This window comes from Aethalodelphis obliquidens, unplaced genomic scaffold (genome assembly GCF_003676395.1).
Source record: "Aethalodelphis obliquidens isolate GAN/ISIS:26980383/991018 unplaced genomic scaffold, ASM367639v1 scaffold125, whole genome shotgun sequence".
Lineage (NCBI taxonomy): Eukaryota > Metazoa > Chordata > Mammalia > Artiodactyla > Delphinidae > Aethalodelphis > Aethalodelphis obliquidens.
In genome coordinates, this window is record NW_020838069.1 from 446,871 (window position 1) to 473,468 (window position 26,598).

The window sequence follows — 26,598 nt, forward strand, 5'->3', positions numbered from 1 at the left end:
GTTCAAGCCCTGGTCTGGGAAGATCTCACATGCCGCAGAGCAACTAAGCCCGTGCACCACAACTACTGAGCCTGCGCTCTAGAGCCCGTGTGCCACAACTACTGAAGCAAGCCCACGCACCTAGAGCCTGTGCTCCACAACAAGAGAAGCCACCACAATGAGAAGCCCACACACCAGAACGAAGAGTACTCCTGCTCGCCGCAACTAGAGAAAGCCCGCACACAGCAACGAAGACCCAATACAGCCATAAATAAATAAAACTTATTTAAAAAAAAAGAAGCTGTATGCATTAAAGAAAAGTTTATACTAGCAAATATTTGGAGGCAACCTAAATGGGGAATAATTATTATTATATATAATAATAATATAATATACTAAATTTGCAAAATACAGTAGAAAAATCATTATGACAACAAAATACTGGCAAACTAAATCCAGCAGCATATTAAAAGGATTATACCTTACACCATGACCAAGGGGGATCTATCCCAAGAATGCAAGGTTGGTTCAACATACAAAAATTAAAATGTAATATACCACATATTAAAAGAATGAAAGGGAAAAAACCACATGATGATCTCAATTGATGCAGAAAAAACATCCAACAAAATCCAACACCCGTTTGTACCCAACAAACTAGGAATTAAAGACAATTTCCTCAACATAGTAAAAGCATTTATGAAAAATCCATAACTAACATCTTACTTAATGGTAGAAGACTGAAAAAATTTCCCCTAGATCAAGAACAAGACAAGGACGCCTGCTTTAGTCACTTTTATTCAGCACACTATTGAAGGTCCTAGACAGAGCAATTAGGCAAGATAAATTAAAAGGCACTCAAATTGAAAAGAAACAAATAAAACTATTCACAAATTACATGATCTTATATAGAAAATCCTAAAGAATCTACAAGTTGCAGGATACAAGATCAACATACAAAAATCAGTTGTAGAGGGCTTCCCTGGTGGCACAGTGGTTGAGAGCCTGCCGATGCAGGGGACGCGGGTTCGTGCCCCAGTCCGGGAGGATCCCACAGGCCGCGGAGTGGCTGGGCCCGTGAGCCATGGCCGCTGAGCCTGCGCATCCAGAGCCTGTGCTCCGCAACGGGAGAGGCCGCGGCAGAGAGAGGCCCGTGTACCGCAAAAAAAAAAAAAAAAAAAAATCAGTTGTAGGAGTTGGAGGGGAAGATGGCGGAAGAGTAAGACGCAGAGATCACCTTCCTCCCCACAGATACACCAGAAATGCATCTACACGTGGAACAACTCCTACAGAACACCTACTGAACGCTGGCAGAAGACCTCAGACCTCCCAAAAAGCAAGAAAGTCCCCCGTACCTGGGTACGGCAAAAGAAAAAAGAATAAACAGAGACAAAAGGATAGGGAGGGACCTGCACCGGTGGGAGGGAGCTGTGAAGGAGGAAAGGTTTCCACACACTAGGAAGCCCCTTCGCGGGCGGAGACTGCGGGTGGTGGAGGGGGAAAGCTTCGGAGCCGCGGAGGAGAGCACAGAAACAGGGGTGCGGAGGGCAAAGCGGTAAGATTCCCGCACAGAGGATCGGTGCTGGCTGGCACTCACCAGCCCAAGAAGCTTGTCTGCTCACCTGCCGGGTCGGGCGGGGCTGGGAGCTGAGGCTCAGCCTTTGGTTGGAGCGCAGGGAGAGGACTGGGGTTGGCGGTGTGAACACAGCCTGAAGGGGTTAGTGCACCACGGCTAGCCGGCTAGCCGTGAGGGAGTCCGGGGAAAAGTCTGAACCTGCCTCAGAGGCAATAGACTTTTTCTTCCCTAGTTGTTTCCTGGTGCTCGAGGAGAGGGGATTAAGAGCGCTGCTTAAAGGAGCTCCAGAGACGGGCGCGAGCCACGGCTAAAAGCGCATCCCCCAGAGACGGGCATGAGACGCTAAGGCTGCTGCTGCCGCCACCAAGAAGCCTGTGTGCGAGCACAGGTCACTATCCACACCCCCATTCCGGGGAGCCTGTGCAGCCCGCCACTGCCAGGGTCCCGGGATCCAGGGACAACTTCCCCGGGAGAACGCACGGCGCGCCTCACGCTGGTGCAACGTCATGCTGGCCTCTGCCACCGCAGGCTCGCCCCGCACTCCGTACCCCTCCCTCCCCCAAGCCTGAGTGAGCCAGAGTCCCCGAAGCAGCTGCTTCTTTAACCCAGTCCTGTCTGAGCGAAGAACAGACGCCCTCCTGCGAACAACACGCAGAGGCGGGGCCCAATCCAAAGCTGAGCCCCGGGAGCTGTGAGAACAAAGAAGAGAAAGGGAAATCTCTCCCAGCAGCCTCAGAAGCAGCGGATTAAAGCTCCACAATCAACTTGATGTACCCTGCATCTGTGGAATACATGAATAGACAACGAATCATACCAAATTGAAGAGGTGGGCTTTGAGAGCAACATTTATTATTTTTTCCCCTTTTCCTCTTTTTGTGTGTATGTGTATGCTTCTGTGTGAGATTCTGTCTGTATAGCTTTGCTTCCACCATTTGTCCAAGGGCGCTAACCATCCGTTTTCTTTTTTTCTTAAAAATTTTTTTCTTAATAATTATTTTTTATTTTAATAACTTTATTTTATCTTACTTTATTTTATTTTATCTTCTTTCTTCCCTTCCTTCCCTCCTCCCTCCCTTCTTCCTTCCTTTTTTTCTTTTTCTTTCTTTCTTTCCAGTTTTTCTCCCTTTTATTCTGAGCCGTGTGGATGAAAGGCTCTTGGTGCTGCAGCCAGGAGTCAGGGCTGTGCCTCTGAGGTGGGAGAGCCAACTTCAGGACACTGGTCCACAAGAGACCTCCCAGCTCCACATAAGATCAAACGGTGAAAATCTCCCAGAGATCTCCATCTCAACACCAGCACCCAGCTTCACTTAACGACCAGCAAGCTACAGTGCTGGACACCCTATGCCAAACAACTAGCAAGACAGGAACACAACCCCACCCATTAGCAGAGAGGCTGCCTAAAATCATAAGTCCACAGACACCCCAAATCACACCACCAGATGGGGACCTGCCCACCAGAAAGACAAGATCCAGCCTCATCACCAGAACACAGGCACTAGTCCCCTCCATCAGGAAGCCTACACAACCCACTGAAACAACATAAGCCACTGGGGACAGACACCAAAAACAATGGGAACTACGAACCTGCAGCCTGCAAAAAGGAGACCCCAAACACAGTAAGATAAGCAAAATGAGAAGACAGAAAAACACACAGCAGATGAAGGAGCAAGATAAAAACCCACCAGACCTAACAAATGAAGAGGAAATAAGCAGTCTACCTGAAAAAGAATTCAGAATAATGATAGTAAAGATGATCCAAAATCTTGGAAATAGAATAGACAAAATGCAAGAAACATTTAACAAGGACCTAGAAGAACCAAAGACGAAACAAGCAACAATGAACAACAAAATAAATGAAATTAAAAATACTCTAGATGGGATCAATAGCAGAATAACTGAGGCAGAAGAACGGATAAGTGACCTGGAAGATAAAATAGTGGAAATAACTACTGCAGAGCAGAATAAAGAAAAAAGAATGAAAAGAACTGAGGACAGTCTCAGAGACCTCTGGGGCAACATTAAACGCACCAACATTCGAATTATAGGGGTTCCAGAAGAAGAAGAGAAAAAGAAAGGGACTGAGAAAATATTTGAAGAGATTATAGTTGAAAACTTCCCTAATACGGGAAAGGAAATAGTTAATCAAGTCCAGGAAGCACAGAGTGTCCCATAGAGGATAAATCCAAGGAGAAATACGACAAGACACTTTTTTTTTTTAAAACATCTTTATTGGAGTATAATTGCTTTACAATGGTGTGTTAGTTTCTGCTTTATAACAAAGTGAATCAGTTATACATATACTTATATCCCCACATCTCTTCCCTCTTGGGTCTCCCTCTCTCCCACCCTCCCTATCCCACCCCTCCAGGCAGTCACAAAGCACCGAGCTGATCTCCCTGTGCTATGCAGCTGCTTCCCACTATCTACCTACCTTACGTTTGGTAATGTATATATGTCCATGCCTCTCTCTCGCTTTGTCACAGCTTACCCTTCCCCCTCCCCATATCCTCAAGTCCATTCTCTAGTAGGTCTGTGTCTTTATTCCTGTCTTACCCCTAGGTTCTTCATGACATTTTTTTTCTTAAATTGCATATATATGTGTTAGCATACGGTATTTGTCTTTCTCTTTCTGACTTACTTCACTCTGTATGACAGACTCTAGGTCCATCCACCTCATTACAAATAGCTCAATTTCGTTTCTTTTTATGGCTGAGTAATATTCCATTGTATATATGTGCCACATCTTCTTTATCCATTCATCCGATAATGGACACTTAGGTTGTTTCCATCTCCGGGCTATTGTAAATAGAGCTGCAATGAACATTTTGGTACATGACTCTTTTTGAATTATGGTTTTCTCAGGGTATATGCCCAGTAGTGGAATTGCTGGGTCATATGGTAGTTCTGTTTGTAGTTTTTTAAGGAACCTCCATACTGTTCTCCACAGTGGCTGTATCAATTTACATTCCCACCAGCAGTGCAAGAGGGTTCCCTTTTCTCCACACCCTCTCCAGCATTTATTGTTTCTAGATTTTTTGATGATGGCCATTCTGACTGGTGTGAGCTGATATCTCATTGTAGTTTAGATTTGCATTTCTCTAATGATTAATGATGTTGAGCATTCTTTCATGTGTTTGTTGGCAGTCTGTATATCTTCTTTGGAGAAATGTCTATTTAGGTCTTCTGCCCATTTCTGGACTGGGTTGTTTGTTTTTTTGTTATTAAGCTGCATGAGCTGCTTATAAATTTTGGAGATTAATCCTTTGTCAGTTGCTTCATTTGCAAATATTTTCTCCCATTCTGAGGGTTGTCTTTCGGTCTGGTTTATGGTTTCCTTTGCTGTGCAAAAGCTTTGAAGTTTCATTAGGTCCCATCTGCTTATTTTTGTTTTTATTTCCATTTCTCTAGGAAGTGGGTCAAAAAGGATCTTGCTGTGATTTGTGTCATAGAGTGTCCTGCCTATGTTTTCCTCTAAGAGTTTGATAGTTTCTGGCCTTACATTTAGGTCTTTAATCCATTTTGAGCTTATTTTTGTGTATGGTGTTAGGGAGTGATCTAATCTCATACTTTTACATGCACCTGTCCAGTTTTCCCAGCACCACTTATTGAAGAGGCTGTCCTTTCTCCACTGTACATTCCTTCCTCCTTTATCAAAGATAAGGTGACCATGTGTGCGTGGGTTTATCTCTGGGCTTTCTATCCTGTTCCATTGATCTTTCTGTTTTTGTGCCAGTACCATACTGTCTTGATTACTGTAGCTTTGTAGTATAGTCTGAAGTCAGGGAGCCTGATTCCTCCAGCTCCGTTTTTCGTTCTCAAGATTGCTTTGGCTATTCGGGGTCTTTTGTGTTTCCATACAAATTGTGAAATTTTTTGTTCTAGTTCTGTGAAAAATGCCAGTGGTAGTTTCATAGGGATTGCATTGAATCTGTAGATTGCTTTGGGTAGTAGAGTCATTTTCACAATGTTGATTCTTCCAATCCAAGAACATGGTATATCTCTTCGTCTATTTGTATCATCTTTAATTTCTTTCATCAGTGTCTTATAGTTTTCTGCATACAGGTCTTTTGTCTCCTTAGGTAGGTTTATTCCTAGATATTTTATTCTTTTTGTTGCAGTGGTAAATGGGAGTGTTTTCTTGATTTCACTTTCAGATTTTTAATCATTAGCGTATAGGAATGCCAGAGATTTCTGTGCATTAACTTTGTATCCTGCTACTTTACCAAATTCATTGATTAGCTCTAGTAGTTTTCTGGTAGCATCTTTAGGATTCTCTATGTATAGTATCATGTCATCTGCAAACAGTGACAGCTTCACTTCTTCTTTTCCCATTTGGATTCCGTGTATTTCCTTTTCTTCTCTGATTGATGTGGCTAAAACTTCCAAAACTATGTTGAATAAGAGTGGTGAGAGTGGGCAACCTTGTCTTGTTTCAGATCTTAGTGGAAATGCTTTCAGTTTTTCACCATTGAGGATGATGTTGGCTGTGGGTTTGTCATATATGGCCTTTATTATGTTGAGGAAAGTTCCCTATATGCCTACTTTCTGCAGAGTTTTTATCATAAATGGGTGTTGAATTTTGTCGAAAGCTTTCTCTGCATCTATTGAGATGATCATATGGTTTTTCTCCTTCAATTTGTTAATATGGTGTATCACGTTGATTGATTTGTGTATATTGAAGAATCCTTGCCTTCCTGGAATAAACCCCACTTGATCATGATGTATGATCCTTTTAATGGGCTGTTGGATTCTGTTTGCTAGTATTTTGTTGAGGATTTTTGCATCTATGTTCGTCAGTGATATTGGCCTGTAGTTTTCTTTCTTTGTGACATCCTTGTCTGGTTTGGTATCAGGGTGATGGTGGCCTCATAGAATGAGTTTGGGAGTGTTCCTCCCTCTGCTATATTTTGGAAGAGTTTGAGAAGGATAGGTGTTAGCTCTTCTCTAACTGTTTGATAGAATTCGCCTGTGAAGCCGTCTGGTCATGGGCTTTTGTTTGTTGGAAGATTTTTAATCACAGTTTCAATTTCAGTGCTTGTGATTGGTCTATTCATATTTTCTGTTTCTTCCTGATTCAGTCTTGGCAGGTTGTGCATTTCTAAGAATTTGTCCGTTTCTTCCAGGTTATCCATTTTATTGGCATAGAGTTGCTTGTAGTAATCTCTCATGATCTTTTGTGTTTCTGCAGTGTCAGTTGTTACTTCTCCTTTTTCATTTCTAATTCTGTTGATTTGAGTCTTCTCCCTTTTTTTCTTGATGAGTCTGGCTAGTGGTTTATCAATTTTGTTTATCTTCTCAAAGAACCAGCTTTTAGTTTTATTGATCTTTGCTATTGTTTCCTTCATTTCTTTTTCATTTATTTCTGATCTGATCTTTATGATTTCTTTCCTTCTGCTAACTTTGGGGTTTTTTTGTTCTTCTTTCTCTAATTGCTTTAGGTGCAAGTTTAGGTGGTTTATTCGAGATGTTTCCTGTTTCTTAAGGTAGGATTGTATTGCTATAAACTTCCCTCTTAGAACTGCTTTTGCTGCATCCTATAGGTTTTGGGTCATCATGTCTCCATTGTCATTTGTTTCTAGGTATTTTTTAATTTCCTCTTTGATTTCTTCAGTGATCACTTCGTTATTAAGTGGTGTATTGTTTAGCCTCCATGTGTTTGTATTTTTTACAGATCTTTTCCTGTAATTGATATCTAGTCTCATAGTGTTGTGGTCGGAAAAGATACTTGATACAATTTCAATTTTCTTAAATTTACCAAGGCTTGATTTTGACCCAGGATATGATCAAGTCCTGGAGAATGTGCCATGAGCACTTGAGAAAAATGTGTATTCTGTTGTTTTGGATGGAATGTCCTATAAATATCAATTAAGTCCATCTTGTTTAATGTATCATTTAAAGCTTGTGTTTCCTTATTTATTTTCATTTTGAATGATCTGTCCATTGGTGAAAGTGGGGTGTTAAAGTCTCCTACTGTGAACGTGTTACTGTCAATTTCCCCTTTTATGGCTGTTAGTATTTGCCTTATGTATTGAGGTGCTCCTATGTTGGGTGCATAAATATTTACAATTGTTATATCTTCTTCTTGGATCAATCCCTTGATCATTATGTAGTGTCCTTCTTTGTCTCTTCTAATAGTCTTTATTTTAAAGTCTGTTTTGTCTGATATGAGAATTGCTACTCCAGCTTTCTTTTGGTTTCCATTTGCATGGAATATCTTTTTCCATCCCCTTACTTTCAGTCTGTATGTGTCTCTAGGTCTGAAGTGGGTCTCTTGTAGACAGCATATCTATGGGTCTTGATTTTGTATCCTTTCAGCCAATCTGTGTCTTTTGGTGGGAGCATTTAGTCCATTTACATTTAAGGTAATTATCAATATGTATGTTCCTATTCCCATTTTCTTAATTGTTTTGGGTTTGTTATTATAGATCTTTTCCTTCTCTTGTGTTTCTTGCCTAGAGAAGTTCCTTTAGCATTTGTTGTAAAGCTGGTTTGGTGGTGCTGAACTCTCTCAGCTTTTGCTTGTCTGTAAAGGTTTTAATTTCTCCATCAAATCTGAATGAGATCCTTGCTGGGTAGAGTAATCTAGGTTGCAGGTTTTTCTCCTTCATCTCTTTAAATATGTCCTGCCAGTCCCTTCTGGCTTGCAGAGTTTCTGCTGAAAGATCAGCTGTTAACCTTATGGGGATTCCCTTGTGTGTTATTTGTTGTTTTTCCCTTGGTGCTTTTAATATGTTTTCTTTGTATTTAATTTTTGACAGTTTGTTTAATATATGTCTTGGCTCAGACTATACTACAAAGCTACAGTAATCAAGACATTATGGTACTGGCACAAAAACAGAAAGATAGATCAATGGAACAGGATAGAAAGCCCAGAGATAAACCCACACACATATGGTCACCTTATCTTTGATAAAGGAGGCAGGAATGTACAGTGGAGAAAGGACAGCCTCTTCAATAAGTGGTGCTGGGAAAACTGGACAGGTACATGTAAAAGTATGAGATTAGATCACTCCCTAACACCATACACAAAAATAAGCTCAAAATGGATTAAAGACCTAAATGTAAGGCCAGAAACTATCAAACTCTTAGAGGAAAACATAGGCAGGACACTCTATGACACAAATCACAGCAAGATCCTTTTTGACCCACTTCCTAGAGAAATGGAAATAAAAACAAAAATAAGCAGATGGGACCTAATGAAACTTCAAAGCTTTTGCACAGCAAAGGAAACCATAAACCAGACCGAAAGACAACCCTCAGAATGGGAGAAAATATTTGCAAATGAAGCAACTGACAAAGGATTAATCTCCAAAATTTATAAGCAGCTCATGCAGCTTAATAACAAAAAAACAAACAACCCAGTCCAAAAATGGGCAGAAGACCTAAACAGACATTTCTCCAAAGAAGATATACAGGCTGCCAACAAACACATGAAAGAATGCTCAACATCATTAATCATTAGAGAAATGCAAATCTAAACTACAATGAGGTATCATCTCACACCAGTCAGAATGGCCATCATCAAAAAATCTAGAAACAATAAATGCTGGAGAGGGTGTGGAGAAAAGGGAACCCTCTTGCACTGCTGGTGGGAATGTAAATTGATACAGCCACTGTGGAGAACAGTATGGAGGTTCCTTAAAAAACTACAAACAGAACTACCATATGACCCAGCAATTCCACTACTGGGCATATACCCTGAGAAAACCATAATTCAAAGAGTCATGTACCAAAATGTTCATTGCAGCTCTATTTACAATAGCCCGGAGATGGAAACAACCTAAGTGTCCATTATCGGATGAATGGATAAAGAAGATGTGGCACATATATACAATGGAATATTACTCAGCCATAAAAAGAAACGAAATTGAGCTATTTGTAATGAGGTGGATGGACCTAGAGTCTGTCATACAGAGTGAAGTAAGTCAGAAAGAGAAAGACAAATACCGTATGCTAACACATATATATGCAATTTAAGAAAAAAAATGTCATGAAGAACCTAGGGGTAAGACAGGAATAAAGACACAGACCTACTAGAGAATGGACTTGAGGATATGGGGAGGGGAAAGGGTAAGCTGTGACAAAGCGAGAGAGTGGCATGGACATATATACATTACCAAACGTAAAATAGCTAGCTAGTGGGAAGCAGCCGCATAGCACAGGGAGATCAGCTCAGTGCTTTGTTACCACCTAGAGGGGTGGGATAGGGAGGGTGGGAGGGAGGGAGATGCAAGAGGGAAGAGATATGGGAACGTATGTATATGTATAAGTAATTCACTTTTTTATAAAGCAGAAACTAACACACCATTGTAAAGCAATTATACTCCAATAAAGATATAAAATTAAAAAAAATCAGGTGTAGTTATATATATTCACAATCAACAATCTGAAGATGAAATTTAAGAAAACAGGCCTTATCTGGCAGAAATGGAAAAGCTGATCCTAAAATTCATAGGGAATTGCAAGGAGTCCTAAAAACCCAAAACAGTCTTGAAAAAGAAGAACAAAATAGTGGTGATGGTTACACAAAATAATGAATGTACTTAATGCTCCTGAACTGTATAGTTTAAAATGGTAACAATGTAAATTTTATATATATTCTACGACAATAAAAAATTCATTATGACATCTATGTGAAGAAATTTTTAAATGCTTACAGCCTTTTCTGTAAAAAATAAATAAGGCAAGAAAAAAATGAGAAGCATTTCAGGCATGAAATAATATGAACAGTATAATGACATAAACTCCAGCCTAGAGTGAAACACTGCTTATGATATGGTCTTGGATAATCTCTAGGCCTCAGTTTCCTCATCTGTAAAATGGAGATAACTATTATCCCTACCTTAAAAGATCAGGAGGATTCAATGCAATAATGCAAATAAATCACTGAACACTAAGACTAAAAAGGCTTAATAAATGCTAGCTGTCCTAATTGCAGAACTGTATTTACGGTTACAATTATGTAAAATTTATGCTCTTGATGTGAAGGTCTCCTCCAGCTGATATTCCTTGATCTAGTTGATGGGATACACAGTGTGTACACTTTATAAACAATCAAGCTGCATATTTATGATTTCTATCCCCTTTTGCATATATGTTTTACTTCAGAAAAAGTTTACTTAACTGAAAAAGGTGATTGCACAACATTGTGAATGTACTTAATGCCACTGAACTGTACACTTAAAACGGTTAAAGTGGCAAATTTTACATTATGTATATTTTACCACAATTTTTTGAAAGGAAGAAAAAGGAAAGAAAGCTGATTGTGGTGATGGTGTAGAGAATAGATGGGGCAGAGGAGAGATGAGTGGGAGACCTATGGGATGCTCAGATGCATCCAGTTAAGAATCAATAAAAACCAAACTCAAGGCAGGGACAGTAGGGAAGGAGAAGATGGGGGAGCCCAGACATTAAAATAAATGAGAGAAAGAGAGAGAGAGAAGGAGAAAGTGACTGATTCCTGGGTTTCTTGCTGAAGAAATTAGAAGAAACAGCAGTGTGACAGGTTAACGACATCAGTTTTAGGCTTCATGAGTTTGACAGATGAATGAGAGGTGATGAGCCAACAAGATGAGCATAAATAGGTGCGTGTCTAGTAGACCAAGTTTTGAGCTGTAGTTTTGATTTTGAAAGTTCAGGTTCAAGGCAGTAAAAAAATGCTCAGGATGAGAATTGCTCACTGAGGGAGAAATGGTAACAAACTAAATTTTGGGGATCATCAACAAACATTTAAAGGGCAGAAAGGAGGCCAAGTGGTGGATGAAGACTAAGGGTAATAAAGACACAGATGCCAAGGAGGGAGGCAGTTTCAAAGGGGGCTGGTTCAACAGTGTCAAAATCCTGCGGAAAGATCCAGATATGTGAACTGCAGGAATATTATTGTTAAGCAAGTCCCCAAAAAGTTCCACTAATGCAATTTAGACCAACTCCTACTGTTATGTGATATATACTGTGCAATAAAAAATGCTGGGGAAATATCCTAAGGAATCCACTAAACAACTACAAAACTCAAGTTCAGCAAGGCTGCAAGATACAAGGTCAATATTTGAAAAATTAACTGTATTTCTATACACCTGCAATGAGCAATCTGAAAATGAAATTAAGAAAACAATTCCATTTACAATCACACCAAAAGAAATAAATTACTTAGGAATAAATTTAACAAAGAAGTGCAAAACTTATATTCTGAGAACCACAAAACATTTGTAGTTCTTTTTTTTTTTTTTTTTTTTTGCTTTACACGGGCCTCTCACTGTTGTGGCCTCTCCCGTTGCGGAGCACAGGCTCCGGACGCTCAGGCTCAGCGGCCATGGCTCACGGGCCTAGCCGCTCCACGGCATGTGGGATCTTCCCGGACCGGGGCACGAACCCATGTCCCCTGCATCGGCAGGCGGACGCTCAACCGCTGTGCCACCAGGGAAGCCCCCTGTAGTTCTTTTTTTTTTAATTTTATTTCATTTATTTTTTTATACAGCAGGTTCTTATTAGTTATCCATTTTATACATATTAGTATATATATGTCAATATCCCAATTCATCACACCACCACCACCGCCACCCCCGCTGCTTTCCCCCCTTGGTGTCCATATGTTTGTTCTCTACATCTGTGTCTCAATTTCTGTCCTACAAACCAGTTCATCTGTACTATTTTTCTAGACTCCACATATATGCGTTAATATACGATATTTGTTTTTCTCTTTCTGACTTACTTCACTCTGTATGACAGTCTCTAGATTCATCCACGTCTCTACAAATGACCCAATTTCGTTCCTTTTTATGGCTGAGTAATATTCCATCGTATATATACCACATCTTCTTTATCCATTCGTCTGTCAACGGGCATTTAGGTTGCTTCCATGACCTGGCTATTGTAAATAATGCTGCAATGAACATTGGGGTGCATGTGTCTTTTTGAATTATGTTTTTTTCTGGGTAGATGCCCAGTAGTGGGATTGCTGGGTCATATGGTAATACTATTTTTAGTTTTTTAAGGAACTTCCATACTGTTCTCCACAGTGGCTGTATCAATTTACATTCCCACCAACAGTGCAAGAGTGTTCCCTTTTCTCCACACCCTCCCCAGCATTTGTTGTTTGTAGATTTTCTGATGATGCCCATTCTAACTGGTGTGAGGTGATAACCTCATTGTAGTTTTCATTTGCATTTCTCTAATAATTAGTGATGTTGAGCAGCTTTTCATGTGCTTCTTGGCCATCTTTATGTCTTCTTTGGAGAAATTTAGGTCTTCTGTCCATTTTTGGATTGGGTTTTGTTTTTTTTTTTAATATTGAGCTGCATGAGCAGTTTTTGGAGATTAATCCTTTGTCCGTTGATTTGTTTGTAAATATTTTCTCCCATTTCGTCTTGCTGGTAGTTCCCTTTGCTTTGCAAAAGCTTTTAAGTTTCATTAGGTCCCATTTGTTTATTTTTGTTTTTATTTCCATTTCTCTAGGAGGTAGGTCAAAAAGGATCTTGCTGTGATTTATGTCATAGAGTGTTCTTCCTATGTTTTCCTCTAAGAGTTTTATAGTGTCCAGTCTTACATTTAGGTCTCTAATCCATTTTGAGTTTATTTTTGTGTATGGTGTTAGGGAGTGTTCTAATTTCATTCTTTCACATGTAGCTGTCCAGTTTGCCCAGCACCACTTATTGAAGAGACTGTCTTTTCTCCATTTTGTATCCTTGCCTCCTTTGTCATAGATTAGTTGACCATAGCTGCGTGGGTTTATCTCTGGGCTTCCTATCCTGTTCCATTGATCTATGTTTCTGTTTTTGTGCCAGTACCATACTGTCTTGATTACTGTACCTTTGTAGTATAGTCTGAAGTCAGTAAGTCTGATTCCTCCAGCTCCGTTTTTCGTTCTCAAGACTGCTTTGGCTATTTGGGGTCTTTTGTGTCTCCATACAAATTTTAAGATTTTTTGTTCTAGTTCTGTAAAAAAATGCCATTGGTAATTCAATAGGGATTGCATTGAATCTGTAGATTGCTTTGGGTAGTAGAGCCATTTTCACAATATTGATTCTTCCAATCCAAGAACGTGGTATATCTCTCCATTTGTTTGTATCATCTTTAATTTCTTTCATCAGTGTCTTACAATTTTCTGCATACAGGTCTTTTGTCCCCCTAGGTAGGTTTATTCCTAGGTATTTTATTCTTTTTGTTGCAATGGTAAATGGGAGTGTTTCCTTAATTTCTATTTCAGACTTTACTTTTCATCATTAGTGCATAGGAATGCAAGAGATTTCTGTGCATTAATTTTGTATCCTGCAGCTTTACCAAATTCATTGATTACCTCTAGTAGTTTTCTGTTGGCATATTTAGGATTCTCTATGTATAGTATCATGACATCTGCAAACAGTTTTGCTTCTTCTTTTCCAACTTGTATTCCTTTTATTTCTCTATTTTCTCTAATTGCCATGGCTAGGACTTCCAAAACTATGTTGAATAATAGTGGTGAGGGCTTCCCTGGTGGCGCAGGGGTTGAGAGTCCGCCTGCTGATGCAGGGGACACAGGTTTGTGCCCTGGTCCGGGAAGATCCCACATGCCATGGAGCGGCTGGGCCCGTGAGCCATGGCCGCTGAGCCTGCGCGTCCGGAGTCTGTGCTCCGCAACGGGAGAGGCCACAACAGCGAGCAGCCTGCGTACCGCAAAACAACAACAAAAAATAGTGGTGAGAGTGGACATTCTTGTCTTGTTCCTGATCTTAGAGGAAATGCTTTCAGTTTTTCACCATTGAGAATGATGTTTGTTGGGGGTTTGTCATATATGGCCTTTATTATGTTGAGGTAGGTTCCCTCTATGCCCACTTTCTGGAGAGTTTTTGTCATAAAAGGGTGTTGAATTTTGTCAAAAGCGTTTTCTGCATCTATTGAGATGATCATATGGTTTTTATTCTTCAATTTGTTAATATGGTGTATCACATTGATTGCCATATATTGAAGACTACTTGCATCCCTGGGATAAATCCCACTTGATCATAGTGTATGATCCTTTTAATGTGTTGTTGGATTCTGTTTGCTAGTATTTTGTTGAGGATTTTTGCATCTATATTCATCAGTGATATTGGTCTGTAATTTTCTTTTTTTGTAGTATCTTTGTCTGGTTTTGGTATCAGGATGATGGTGGCCTCACAGAATGAATTTGGAAGTGCTCCTTCCTCTGCAATTTTTTGGAAGAGTTTGAGAAGGATGAGTGTTAGCTCTTCTCTAAATGTTTGATAGAATTCACCTGTGAAGTCATCTGGTTCTGGACTTTTGTTTGGAGATTATAAGATTTTTAATCACAGTTTCAATTTCATTACTTGTGATTGGCCTGTTCATATTTTCTGTTTCTTTCTGGTTCAGTCTTGGAAGCCTATACCTTTCTAAAAATTTGTCCAATTCTTCCAGGTTGTCCATTTTATTGGCATGGAGTTGCTTGTAGTAGTCTCTTACGATGCTTTGTACTTCTGCGGTGTCTGTTTAACTTCTCCTTTTTCATTCCTAATTTTATTGTTTTGAGTCCTCTCCCTCTTTTTCTTGATGAGTCTGGCTAATGGTTTATCAATTTTGTTTATCTTCTCAAAGAACCAGCTTTTACTTTTATTGATCTTTGCTATTGTTTTCTTTGTTTCTATTTCATTTATTTCTGCTCTGATCTGTATGATTTCTTTCCTTCTACTAACTTTGGGTTTTGTTTGTTCTTCTTTCTCTAGTTCCTTCAGGTGTAAGGTTAGATTGTTTATTTGAGATTTCTTGTTTCTTGAGGTAGGTTTGTATTGCTATAAGCTTCCCTCTTAGAACTGCTTTTGCTGCATCCCATAGGTTTTGGATCGTCGTGTTTTCATTGTCATTTGTCTCTAGGTATTTTTTGATTTCCTCTTTGATTTCTTCAATGATCTCTTGGTTATTTAGTTATGAATTGTTTGTGGTTTTTATGTCTTTCTTCCCTGTAATTGATTTCTAATCTCATAGCGTTGTGGTCAGAAAAGACGCTTGATACGATTTCAATTTTCTTAAATTTACTGAGGCTTGATTTGTGACCCAAGATGTGAGATCTATCCTGGAGAATGTTCTGTGCACACTTGAGAAGAAAGTGTAATCTGCTGTTTTTGGATGGAATGTCCTATAAATATCAATTAAATCTATCTGGTCTATTGTGTCATTTAAAGCTTGTGTTTCCTTATTAATTTTATGTGTGGATGATCTTTCCATTGGTGTAAGTGAGGTGTTAAAATCCCCCACTATTATTGTGTTACTGTCGATTTTCTCTTTTAGAGGTGTTAGCAGTTGCCTTATGTATTGAGGTGCTCCTATGTTGGGTGCATATATATTTATAATTGTTATTTCTTCTTCTTGGATTGATCCCTTGATCATTATGTAGTGTCCTTCCTTGTCTCTTGTAACATTCTTTATTTTAAAGCCTATTTTATCTGATATGAGTATTGCTACTCCAGCTTTCTTTTGATTTCCATTTGCATGGAATATCTTTTTCCATCCCCTCACTTTCAGTCTGTATGTGTCCCTAGGTCTGAAGTGGGTCTCTTGTAGACAGCATATATATGGGTCTTGTTTTTGTATCCATTCAGCGAGCCTGTGTCTTTTGGTTGGAGCATTTAATGCATTCAAGTTTAAGCTAATTATCGATATGTATGTTCCTATTACCAATTTCTTAATCCTTTTGGGTTTGTTTTTGTAGGTCCTTTTCTTCTCTTGTGTTTCTCACTTAGAGAAGTTCCTTTAGCATTTGCTGTAGAGCTGGTTTGATGGTGCTGAATTCTCTTAGCTTTTGCTTGTCTGTAAAGCTTTTGATTTCTCCATCAAATCTGAATGAGATCCTTGCTGGGTAGAGTAATCTTGGTTGTAGGTTCTTCCCTTTCATCACTTTAAATATGTCATGCCACTCCCTTCTGGCTTGTAGAGTTTCTGCTGAGAAATCAGCTGTTTACCTTATGGGAGTTCCGTTGTATGTTATTTGTCATTTTTCCCTTGCTGCTTTCAATAATTTTTCTTTGTCTTTAATTTTTGCCAATTTGATTACTATGTGTCTCGGTGTGTTTCTCCTTGGGTTTATCCTGTATGGGACTCTCTGCGCTTCCTGGACTTGGGTGGCTATTTCCTTTCCCATGTTAGGAAAGTTTTCCACCATAATCTCTTCAAATATTTTCTCAGGTCTTTTCTCTCTCTCCTCCTCCTGGGACCCCTATATGTGAATGTTGTTGCGTTTAATGTTGTCTCAGAGGTCTCTTAGGCTGTCTTCATTTCTTTTCATTCTTTTTTCTATTCTGTTCTGCAGCAGTGAATTCCACCATACTGTCTTCCAGGTAGGTCACTTATCCGTTCTTCTGCCTCAGTTATTCTGCTATTGATTCCTTCTAGTGTATTTTTCATTTCAGTTATTGTACCGTTCCTCTCTGTTTGTTTGTTCTTTAATTCTTCTAGGTCTTTGTTAAACATTTCTTGCATCTTCTCAATCTTCGCCTCCATTCTTTTTCTGAGGTCCTGGATCATCTTCACTATCATTATTCTGAATTCTTTTTCTGGAAGGTTGCCAATCTCCACTTCATTTAGTTGTTTTTCTGGCGTTTTATCTTGTTCCTTCATCTGGTACATAGCCCTCTGCCTTTTCATCTTGTCTATCTTTCTGTGAATGTGGTTTTTGTTCCACAGGCTGCAGGACTGTTCTTCTTTCTTTTGCTGTCTGCCCTCTAGTGGATGAGGCTATCTAAGAGGCTTGTGCAAGTTTCCTGATGGGAGGGACTGGTGGTGGGTAGAGCTGGCTGTTGCTCTGGTGTGCAGAGCTCAGTAAAACTTTAATCCGCTTGTCTGCTGATGGGTGGGGCTGGGTTCCCTCATTGTTGGTGGTTTGGCCTGAGGCGACCCAACACTAGAGTCTACCTGGGCTCTTTGGTGGAGCTAATGGCAGACTCTGGGAGGGCTCACGCCAAGGGGTACTTCCCAGAACTTCTACTGCCAGTGTCCTTGTCCTCATGGTGAGACACAGACCCCCGCCCCCCCGCCTCTGCAGGAGACCCTCCAACACTAGCAGGTAGGTCTGGTTCAGTCTCCTATGGGGTCACTGCTCCTTCTCCTGGGTCTCAATGTGCACACTACTTTGTGTGTGTCCTGCAAGAGTTGAGTCTCTGTTTCCCCCAGTCCTGTCGAAGCCCTGCAATCAAATCCCACTAGGCTTCAAAGTCTGATTCTCTAGGAATTCCTCCTCCCTTTGCCGGACCCCCAGGTTGGGAAGCCTGACATTGGGCTCAGAACCTTCACTCCAGTCGGTTGCCTTCTGTGGTATAAGTGTTCTCCCATTTGTGAGTCACCCACCCAGCAGTTATGGATTTGATTTTATTGTGATTGCACCCCTCCTATGGTCTCATTGTGGCTTCTCCTTTGTCTTTGGATGTGGGGTATCTTTTATGGTGAATTCCAGTGTCTTCCTATCGATGAGCGTTCAGCAGTTAGTTGTGGCTCCGGTGCCCTCGCAAGAGGGAGTGAGAGCACGTCCTTCTACTCCGCCATATTGAACCAATCAAACATTTGTAGTTCTTTAATTTAGAAATTAAAGAAGATCTAAATAAATGGGAAGACATCCCATACTCATAGATCAGAAGACTTAACGTTGTAAAAAGGCAATACTCTCCAAATTAATCTACAAATTCGAAGGAATTTCTGTCAAAATCCCAGATGGCCTCTTTGCAGAAATTGACAAACTAATCCTAAAATTCATATGGAACTGCAAATAGCCAAAACAACTTTGAAAAAGAACAAAGTTGGAGAATTCACATTTCCTGATTCCAAAACTACCACAAATCTACAGTAATCAAACAGTGTAGTAGTGGCATACAGACAGATATATAGATCAATGGAATAGAACCGCGAGTTCAAAACAGGCTCTCACATTTACAGTCAATTGATTTTCAACAAGAGTACCAAGACAATTAAATGGGGAAGGAATAGTCTTTTTATTTTAATTTTTTGTTTTTTTTGGCTGTGTTGGGTCTTCGTTGCTGCATGCGGGCTTTCTCTAGTTGCAGTGAGCAGGGACCACTCTTTAGTTGCAGTGCACGGGCTTCTCATCGTGGTGGCTTCTCTTGTTGCAGGGTACAGGCTCTAGGCGTGCGGGCTTCAGTAGTTGCAGCACGCGGGCCCTAGAGCACAGGGACTTCGGTAGTTGCGGCATGTGGTCTCTAGAGTGCACAGCTTCAGCAGTCGAGGCACATAGGCTCCGTAGTTGTGGCTCGCGGTCTTAGAGCGCAGGCTCACTAGCTATGGCGCACAGGCTTAGCTGCTCCAAGGCATGTGGGATGTTTCAGGACCAGGGATCAAACCCGTTTCCCCTGCACTAGCAGGCAGATTGTTAACCACTGTTCCACCAGGGAAGTCCACCAAGAATAGTCTTTTTAATAAGTGGTGCTGGAACAACTGGATATCCATATATAAAAGAATGAAGTGGAACTTCCCTGGTGGTCCATTGGTAAAGAACCCTCCTTCCAATGCAGGGGACACGAGTTTGATCCCTGGTCAGGGAACTAAAATCCCACATTCCACAGGGCAACTACTGAGCTCACACGCCTCAACTAGAGAGCCCCTGTGCAGCAAACTACAGAGCCCACGCACTCTGGAGCCCCCGCACAACAACTACAGAGCCCACACGCTCTGGAGCCCGCACACCACAACTGAAGAGAGAAAACCCGCACATCACAACTGGAGAGAGAAAACCCGTGTGCCACAACTAGAGAGCCCGCACGCTGCAAGTACTGAGCCCGCGTGCTCTAGAGCCCGCGCACCATGACTAGAGAGAAGCCTGCACACTGCAATGATAGATCCTGCATGCTGCAACGAAGATCCCGTGTGCCACAACTAAGACCCAACACAGCCAAATAAATAAATTTATATTAAAAAAATGTAAAACAACCCACTAAATGACAGAAAATATTTTAAAGTCATATATCTGTTAAAGGATTTGTTTAGAATATACAGAGAACACTTACAACTTAATAATAAAAACACAAATAAACCAATTAAAAAATGGACAAAGGCTCGGAATAGACATTTCTTCAAAGAACATACACAAATGACCGACAAACACATGGAAAGATGCTCAACATCATTATGGAACTGCAAAGCAAAACTACAGTGAGGTACTATAATACTTCCTACCCACTAGGCTGGCTATCATAATAAAGATAATGAGTGTTGACAAAGATGGGGAGGAATTAGAACCCTCAAGTTTTCTTTATTTTTTTCATAATAGTCATCCTCATGGGTGTGAAGTGGTATCTCACTGTGCGCCATGTATTTTTAAGTTATTATCTGTAAATAGAAGTTCACCTTGTGTTGATTTCTATAATATACTTAGCACAGTCACTGAAGAGATATAAACAAACAAAAAATTTAAATACCAATAAAATAAAGCACAGGGTTACAAAGATTTAAGTCAATTCAACTTTGAAAAAGATATTAAAGAGGACAAAGAATGAAGACATAACATAAAGCTTGTAAACTCTGTTTTACTCATCTGGGACTAATAGCTAAACTACTAATGTTTTGTGTACATAAAAATTGTTGCAAAGCAAGTTAAAGCTTTGTGATTTATTGTTATGACAGTGAAATTGTTGAGATTGTTGTGAGATTGTTGTCACGAACCCTATTTTAAAGATAAGTAAATTTGAAATCAAACAGGTTCCACAGCTTGTCTTAGACCACAAAGCAATTCTGTGACAGAGAGTTGGAAAATAATTTCTGATTTCCAGGTTTAAGGTGAAAAACTCATAATTTAATGTGCATTAAGTCAAAGGAAACATGATAGAGAAATCTCCACTCTTAGCATGAATAAACTTAGGGAAGTTATCCAGAACACTGAAGCTTACAACGTCCAACAGCGATGACCAATAATTAACTCTCTGCCAGCCTAACTTGAATGTGGATTCAACTCAGAACTAGGTTGTTAGGTTTTTTTCAGTATGATCCAATAACACTAACACTCTAACTTTGCCTCTCAAATGTTTTCATTGTTTTGTTAAATTTTGGCTGTTCAAAAGTAGGGTAATTCTATTAAATTGACAAAGCCTGTGTTGAAGCAATCACGGAAAATGGAAATGCTTTTTGACTATCTTGCTTAACTCAGGTGTACAAGTGTTACTTGTCTTCTTTCCTGCACCCCATATGCGAGAAAAAGTTATTGTTTACCCTCACCGAATTTGATCCAATCATTTTAGCCAAATTAAAAAAAAAAAAATATATATATATATATATATATATATATATATACACTCAGGGTCAACAGTAAGAAATGCATACTCAAGTATTCAAGGGTGAAATACTGGGATATGCTTTAAAATTCTTCAGCAAAGGAGAAAAAAAAAGGTACAAATGAAACATTTGTGACAGATATTCCAACTGTGTAATGTGGGTATTGGCATATAGAAGGTTCATTTCACTTTTCCTATTTTTGTCTATGCTTAAAGTTTTTCACAATAACTTTTCACAAAATGAATTCTTTCCAAAGTTACCGTCCTGCTTAGGAAATACGAATCAGTGTATGTGAATGTTCTCTTCGGAACGAAACTGCATGAAGGATCTCCAGCCGAGGCTAGGTGGCCGTGGGCTCCACGCCCCTCGGGCCCCGCGCCAGGACGCGGGCCGAAAGCGCGCACGTTTCCCTCGAGCTGAACCTCACAACTCGCTCTGTGCGCTCTAGAGCTCGCAGGACCGCCGAGCTCAATTTGGAAGTGGCCCACGCCGCGCTCACGCCGGCGGCTGGGGGAATCCGGACAAACTCCGCTCGAGGGCTCCAAGGTCCCACGGCCCAGTGTTGCGGGCCTCGCCCCCAGCAGCCCCTCCTAGGTCTCTAGAGACCCTCGGCACCGCTCCCTCCGTGCCCCCCACCGAGAACCTCGGCCCAGCCCTCCGCCTACCGTCCAAGTCCTCTTCGTCCTCCGACTCGCTGTCCGCGATCGCATCGGCGACAAGGCCAGGGCCGGGCTCTAGACCCTGGGAGCCGGAAGGAGGGGCGGCGGGCGGGGTGGAGGCTCTGGAGCGGGCCTCGCGCAGGCGGGTGAAGTAGTCCACCGCGAAGTCGACAAGGTCGGGCGGCTGCTGCCGCAACACCTCCACGGTGTAGCCCTGCAGCAGCTCTGTGAGCCCGGGAGGGATCTGAATGTGGCTCATGCCGGCGGCGGCAGGCGGGACCCAGCCGCCGGCGGCCACCGCCTGGACGCTCCCTCACGCCGGACTCTCGCCCCGCGCCCGCGAGGTCCCCTCACGCGCGACCTGGGTCGGGTCTTCCTCGCGCCACGCCGCCCTTTGTCCGGGTCTGCGTTTCAGGGCCGCACCACCCTACACTGCTCCGGCTGGCCTGGTGCCGCCGCCGCTGTCACTAGGCAGCCGCCACCGCCTCGGGCACAGACGAGCGGGAGAGCTGGATGGGCGGGGCAGGAGCCCAGGTTGTGACGCACGCGGCCGCGGGCGTGCGCGCTCTCGCCGAGCGCCGGCCCTCAGTGCGCGTGCGCCAGTGGGCTGGCCGCCAGCCAGGCTGCCCGGGCAGTCTCCAGTCCAGGGGCAGGAAATGAGTGGTCTACCCGCTAAGCGGCGTCGTTACTGCCTCTCACCTTTCATTTCTAATTTCAATACACTCTAAGATCCAACCGTTTGTCAGCCCTTACTAGGCTCCAGGGACACAGCTGAGAGCCAGATGCAAGCATGCACATTACCACCCCGGTGTGGTTCTGGCTATGGTGGAAAACAAGAGGGCCCACTTTAGGGGGGGGGACATTCAAGCTGACTCCGAGGCCTGGGTAGGATCTAACCACAGGAAGATCTGGAGGAGAGCCATGTGGGCATAGAGGACAGCAAGAGCAAAGGCATGGTAAAGTCAGAACCACCCTGACCGCTGGGAGGCATAGTGGCATGACCATAGGACCCCCAGAAGTCCGGCAGGAGGTCGTTGAGATGTCAAAGGAGGAAGCCCTTGTAGGTAGTAGGAGTTTCAGTGATATAGTAATTTGGGAGCCAAAGGCAGATAAATAAGCCTGGAAGAACTCAGTAGGCCAAACATGTTCCTTGAGAAAAGGGAATAAACGCCCAGGGCAGGAATGACCACTGTGCCTGTTTCTCCTCTTGAGCATTCCCACCAGGATTCCCAGGACTAGGTCTGCACACCCCTACTCTCCCCATACTTCACCCTGGGCCCTGGGCCAGCATTGCTTGATGGTGTTGAGCAGACCACAAGGCACTGTTAATCCTTTGCCCCTGGGGAGAGGGCATAGGCAAACTGGAGAGGCCATGCTATTTCCCAAGCTGCCCCTTCACCCACACCAGATTGGAAGGGAATAGAAAAAGGTGGAAACCTTCCTGGTATGTCCATACCATAGCCTAGGTACTGACCAAAGGCCCAGTAGGCATAGGACAAAGTCCTCCATGTCTTTGCTGGGCCCAGCCATAAAGTGACTAGAGGTAGCCTTGGGAACCTGTAAGGCATTTGGGATGGTTAAGCTCCACCTGGTAATTACCCAGTATTAATTAAAATCCCCACTTGGACCTCTCATATTGACTTGGCACACAACCAGGAGTTCAGTGCTTCTGGGAACTGAGCTTCTAGAAAGAGGAATACCCGATCCCCACTGATGCAGAAGCCACCCAAGCTCTAGGCCAGGTAAGCCTGTGATTCTAAACAGCAGTGTCTCCCTAAACAAGTTTCTTGACTCCTGGGAGGAGTCCTGGACCATCAACTCTGTTAGGGAAGGGGTAGTGTCCAACTTGTTCCCTGCTGGGTCCTTACTGCACAGTCTTGGAGAAGATTTACTGAATGAATGAATGAATGAATGATAACTTTCCACACAGCGAGAAGAGCCAGTGAAACTGCTCTCCTGACCTCAGGCTCAGAACTAGGATCCTTTGCTTCAAAGCTATGCTTCTGATCTCAGAATATGAAGACTTCACTAAGTACAAGCAATGAGGAGCTGGAGGGACAGAGTACCTCAATTCTTCTCTGCTCGTGGGTAGACTGACCTTTCCAAGTTTTCCAGGAGTCAGCCCATACCCAGGAAACCTGGATGGGACTCCCACTGCACTGCCACACCTGGGGATCTGACCCACTTCAAGCAGTCCTACCACTAACCCTTTGGAAAGGCAAATTCGCAACTCCACTCTCTAGTTTGCCCATTTGTCAGGCTTTACATGTTTGACAGAGGGGCAGGCACCTGTACAGCTAGGACTCTAACTTCAGTTGCAAAATAGGATAGGAGGAGGCTACTCCAGGACTGACAACAGAGCTGGCTGCAGGCAGGTTCTCCCCGTCACTCCAAGGAAACCCTGACAGCCTCTGCCAGAAGGTTGCTCCTCCTGACTTGTTCTCAGATACCCCACAGCTTGGCCATCCATCCATCTAGCAAACATGGCATTCAAAGGCGTCCTTAGGCCTGGAGGAAATGAGGGCCATTGAAATCAGGAACCCCATAGCTGCTCCTTACCTGTCTCCAAGACCAGCCTCAAAGTAAGGATGGAGAGCCAGCCTCCAGGTCCAACTTGACTCCCCTCCCCTTGCACCTGGTCCCCAGAGCAGGGATCTATCTCTGCCCCTTCTGGGAAACCCTTCAATAGCAAGGGGAGTTCCAAGGGCCTTCATGAATGCCCAGTTGAGCTGGCAAAAGAATACAGCCCTGGAACAAGACAGAATACGAGGGGTCTGAGCCCCCATCTTCTACCCTTACCCTTCTAGGACCACCTTCATTCAAGCCTGTTCAGCTGCACCACTGGGGGTTACCATGGCAACCAAACCCACAGGCAGCCAGTAACTGGGAAACAGCTGCCAACAGCAAGTAATGGTGGGTAGAAAAGGTCAAGAGCAGAGACCCTCAAAAGCAAGAGAAATACAGCATCCATGGTAGAGAAAAGGAGGCCCTAGAGCCCTGACAGGCGCTCAGCCTACCCCAGTCCTACTCACTACCCAGCATGTAGTCATCATCTTGCACAGACTGCCACACCACCAACCTCAGGCAGACATGGACACGATGGGGCCAGTTCTCAGAAGTGTTCACAACTATGCTGAGTAACACAGGTGGGGCACATGTCTAGTCCAACAGCAGTAAGTCTGGTGAAAATGAACGTGGGTAGGGTACCAACTGCTATTTCCAATGAAACAGTTGTTTCATGTACTCTTTTTTATTTTTTTTAAGATTCTTTTCCCATATAGGCCATTACAGAGTATTGAGTAGAGTTCCCTGTGCTATACAGCAGGTTCTTATTAGTTATCTATTTTATATATAGTAGTGTGTATATGTTAGTCCCAATCTCCCAATTTATTCCTCCCCCTCCCCGTTTCATGTACTCTTGACAGGTTTATTATTTAAAAGGTTTTTTTCCTCTCCTTCCAGGAAGAAGGTAGATGCCCATACTCCCCCAGACTTCTCTGGAAGACAGCCTGCTCTTGGCCCAGGCTCCCTGGTTTACACACTTTCTGTCCTCTGATGCCCTCTACCTACGTGGGGGACTCAGCTTCAGCAGGAACACCTCCCTCTTCTCTGCCCAAAGGGGCTGCTTCTCTATGCCCCTCCAGTCCCCCACCCATCTCCTGGGACTTGTTGGTCATCTGACCACCTCTACATGCCAGATCCCTGGTCCAGTCCTACCAGGATGTTTATTATGTACCACCATCAGTTTCTATTTTGCCTTAGAAACGTCCATTAGCCTCTAGTGGACAGAGGGGAGTGGGGAAGTGGGCTATATTTCCTTTGCCCTAACCCAAGCTGTATTTCAGCCTTCATAATGCCGCCCCCATGAGGCCACTGCCTTTGGTCCAGTTATTTTAACAAGCGTCCATGCTCAAGGGAGCAGTTAATTCCTGGGCTGCCTATTTCTGCACCTAAGAGCTAGCCCCTCCCTGGGACACCGTCCTGAGAAAGTGTCAGTCTCTGCAGTGGACCTAGCGTCTGCCTCTAGACATCTCAGGGCAAGAACAGAACCTGGGAAGCAAGGGAGAGCCTGGCTGGAGAGCTACAGGCCTGCATGCTGACTAGAGCAAAGAAAGCAGAAAAAGGAGCACTCAGCGAGCACTTGGCCCTGGGGCCTTCCCAGTGCCTGTTGGGACTCTGTGTGCCACCCCTAGCCTGACTCACAGGCCAGCTGCCTGGGCTTTGACCCTACAGTACAGACAGGCCTCTTGGAGTTTAGATCAAGCAGTCTGAGGACAGCCTCTGATAGCATCACAAGCCTTTCTTCAGGCCTGTGGACACCCAGACACTACTCTATTGTCCACACTCTGTTATCAATTTGCCAATGATCTTGGTAGATCAGTTTACCCTGTCTGAGCTTTGGCTTCCACATCTGAAAATGGGGGTATAAATCACTACCCATTAAACACTGAGTTACATGGGGTAAAGAGATGAGAATGAATCCATGAAGCGGCTGGAAAACGAATAAGGGGTTCTAGCCTCAAAAGAATTGTGGTGAAAGAACTGTGGGTAGAGATGCCATGACCTTACAGCAGAAATGGTGCTACTATTGCTTCTAATAGGTTAAAACAACCTGCCCTCTGTCCTTTACCTTTGACGCGATCATACTCTTCTTTGTGCCTGGATGAGGCTGTTATCACTGGCTGGTTGTTTTAACAATCACTGGCTTCTACTTAAGGCTGATTGTGACAGTCCGAGAAATTGCTTGGGAGGGCCCCAATCTCCCCTACCCATAACCCCAGTCAGGGAGAGAAGAGATATATCAGGAACAGGTGGCATTTCAAAGTGCATCATAAACAGAAAGTGCCAGCCAGGAGGGAGTTACTCACCATCTGCTCTGCTCCCTTCACAAATATGCCTCCAGGCACTTCCTTATTTGACTTAACATCTATTGAATACCCAAAGGAGTAGAAGAATTTACCACCACTAATATCAAGGAATCCAAATATTCCATTTTAAAATGGAAGCTGTTTCAAAGGGTAAATTATCCAGAAGCAGAGACTGTAAAAGTGATCCTGAGCCATGGGAATGGCTGGCATTCGGTTAGAATGCAAATGCACTCAGAGGAGCTCCTGGGAAAAGGCCGAGGTTTCAGGACTGTCTCAAGGA

At 42.8% G+C, this 26,598-nt stretch overlaps 1 protein-coding gene across 1 annotated transcript in view; it reads right to left on the bottom strand.

Moving 5' to 3' along the window:
• PRKAR2A (protein kinase cAMP-dependent type II regulatory subunit alpha) overlaps positions 1 to 21,987 on the bottom strand; it is a 77,124-nt gene extending 55,137 nt beyond the window's left edge. Inside the window, exon 1 of the mRNA XM_027098835.1 lies at positions 21,457 to 21,987. Coding sequence (XP_026954636.1) covers positions 21,457 to 21,709 — 253 coding nt within the window. The 5' untranslated portion in view covers positions 21,710 to 21,987. The remainder of the gene's footprint in view (positions 1 to 21,456) is intronic.
• Positions 21,988 to 26,598: the final 4,611 nt, after the last annotated feature.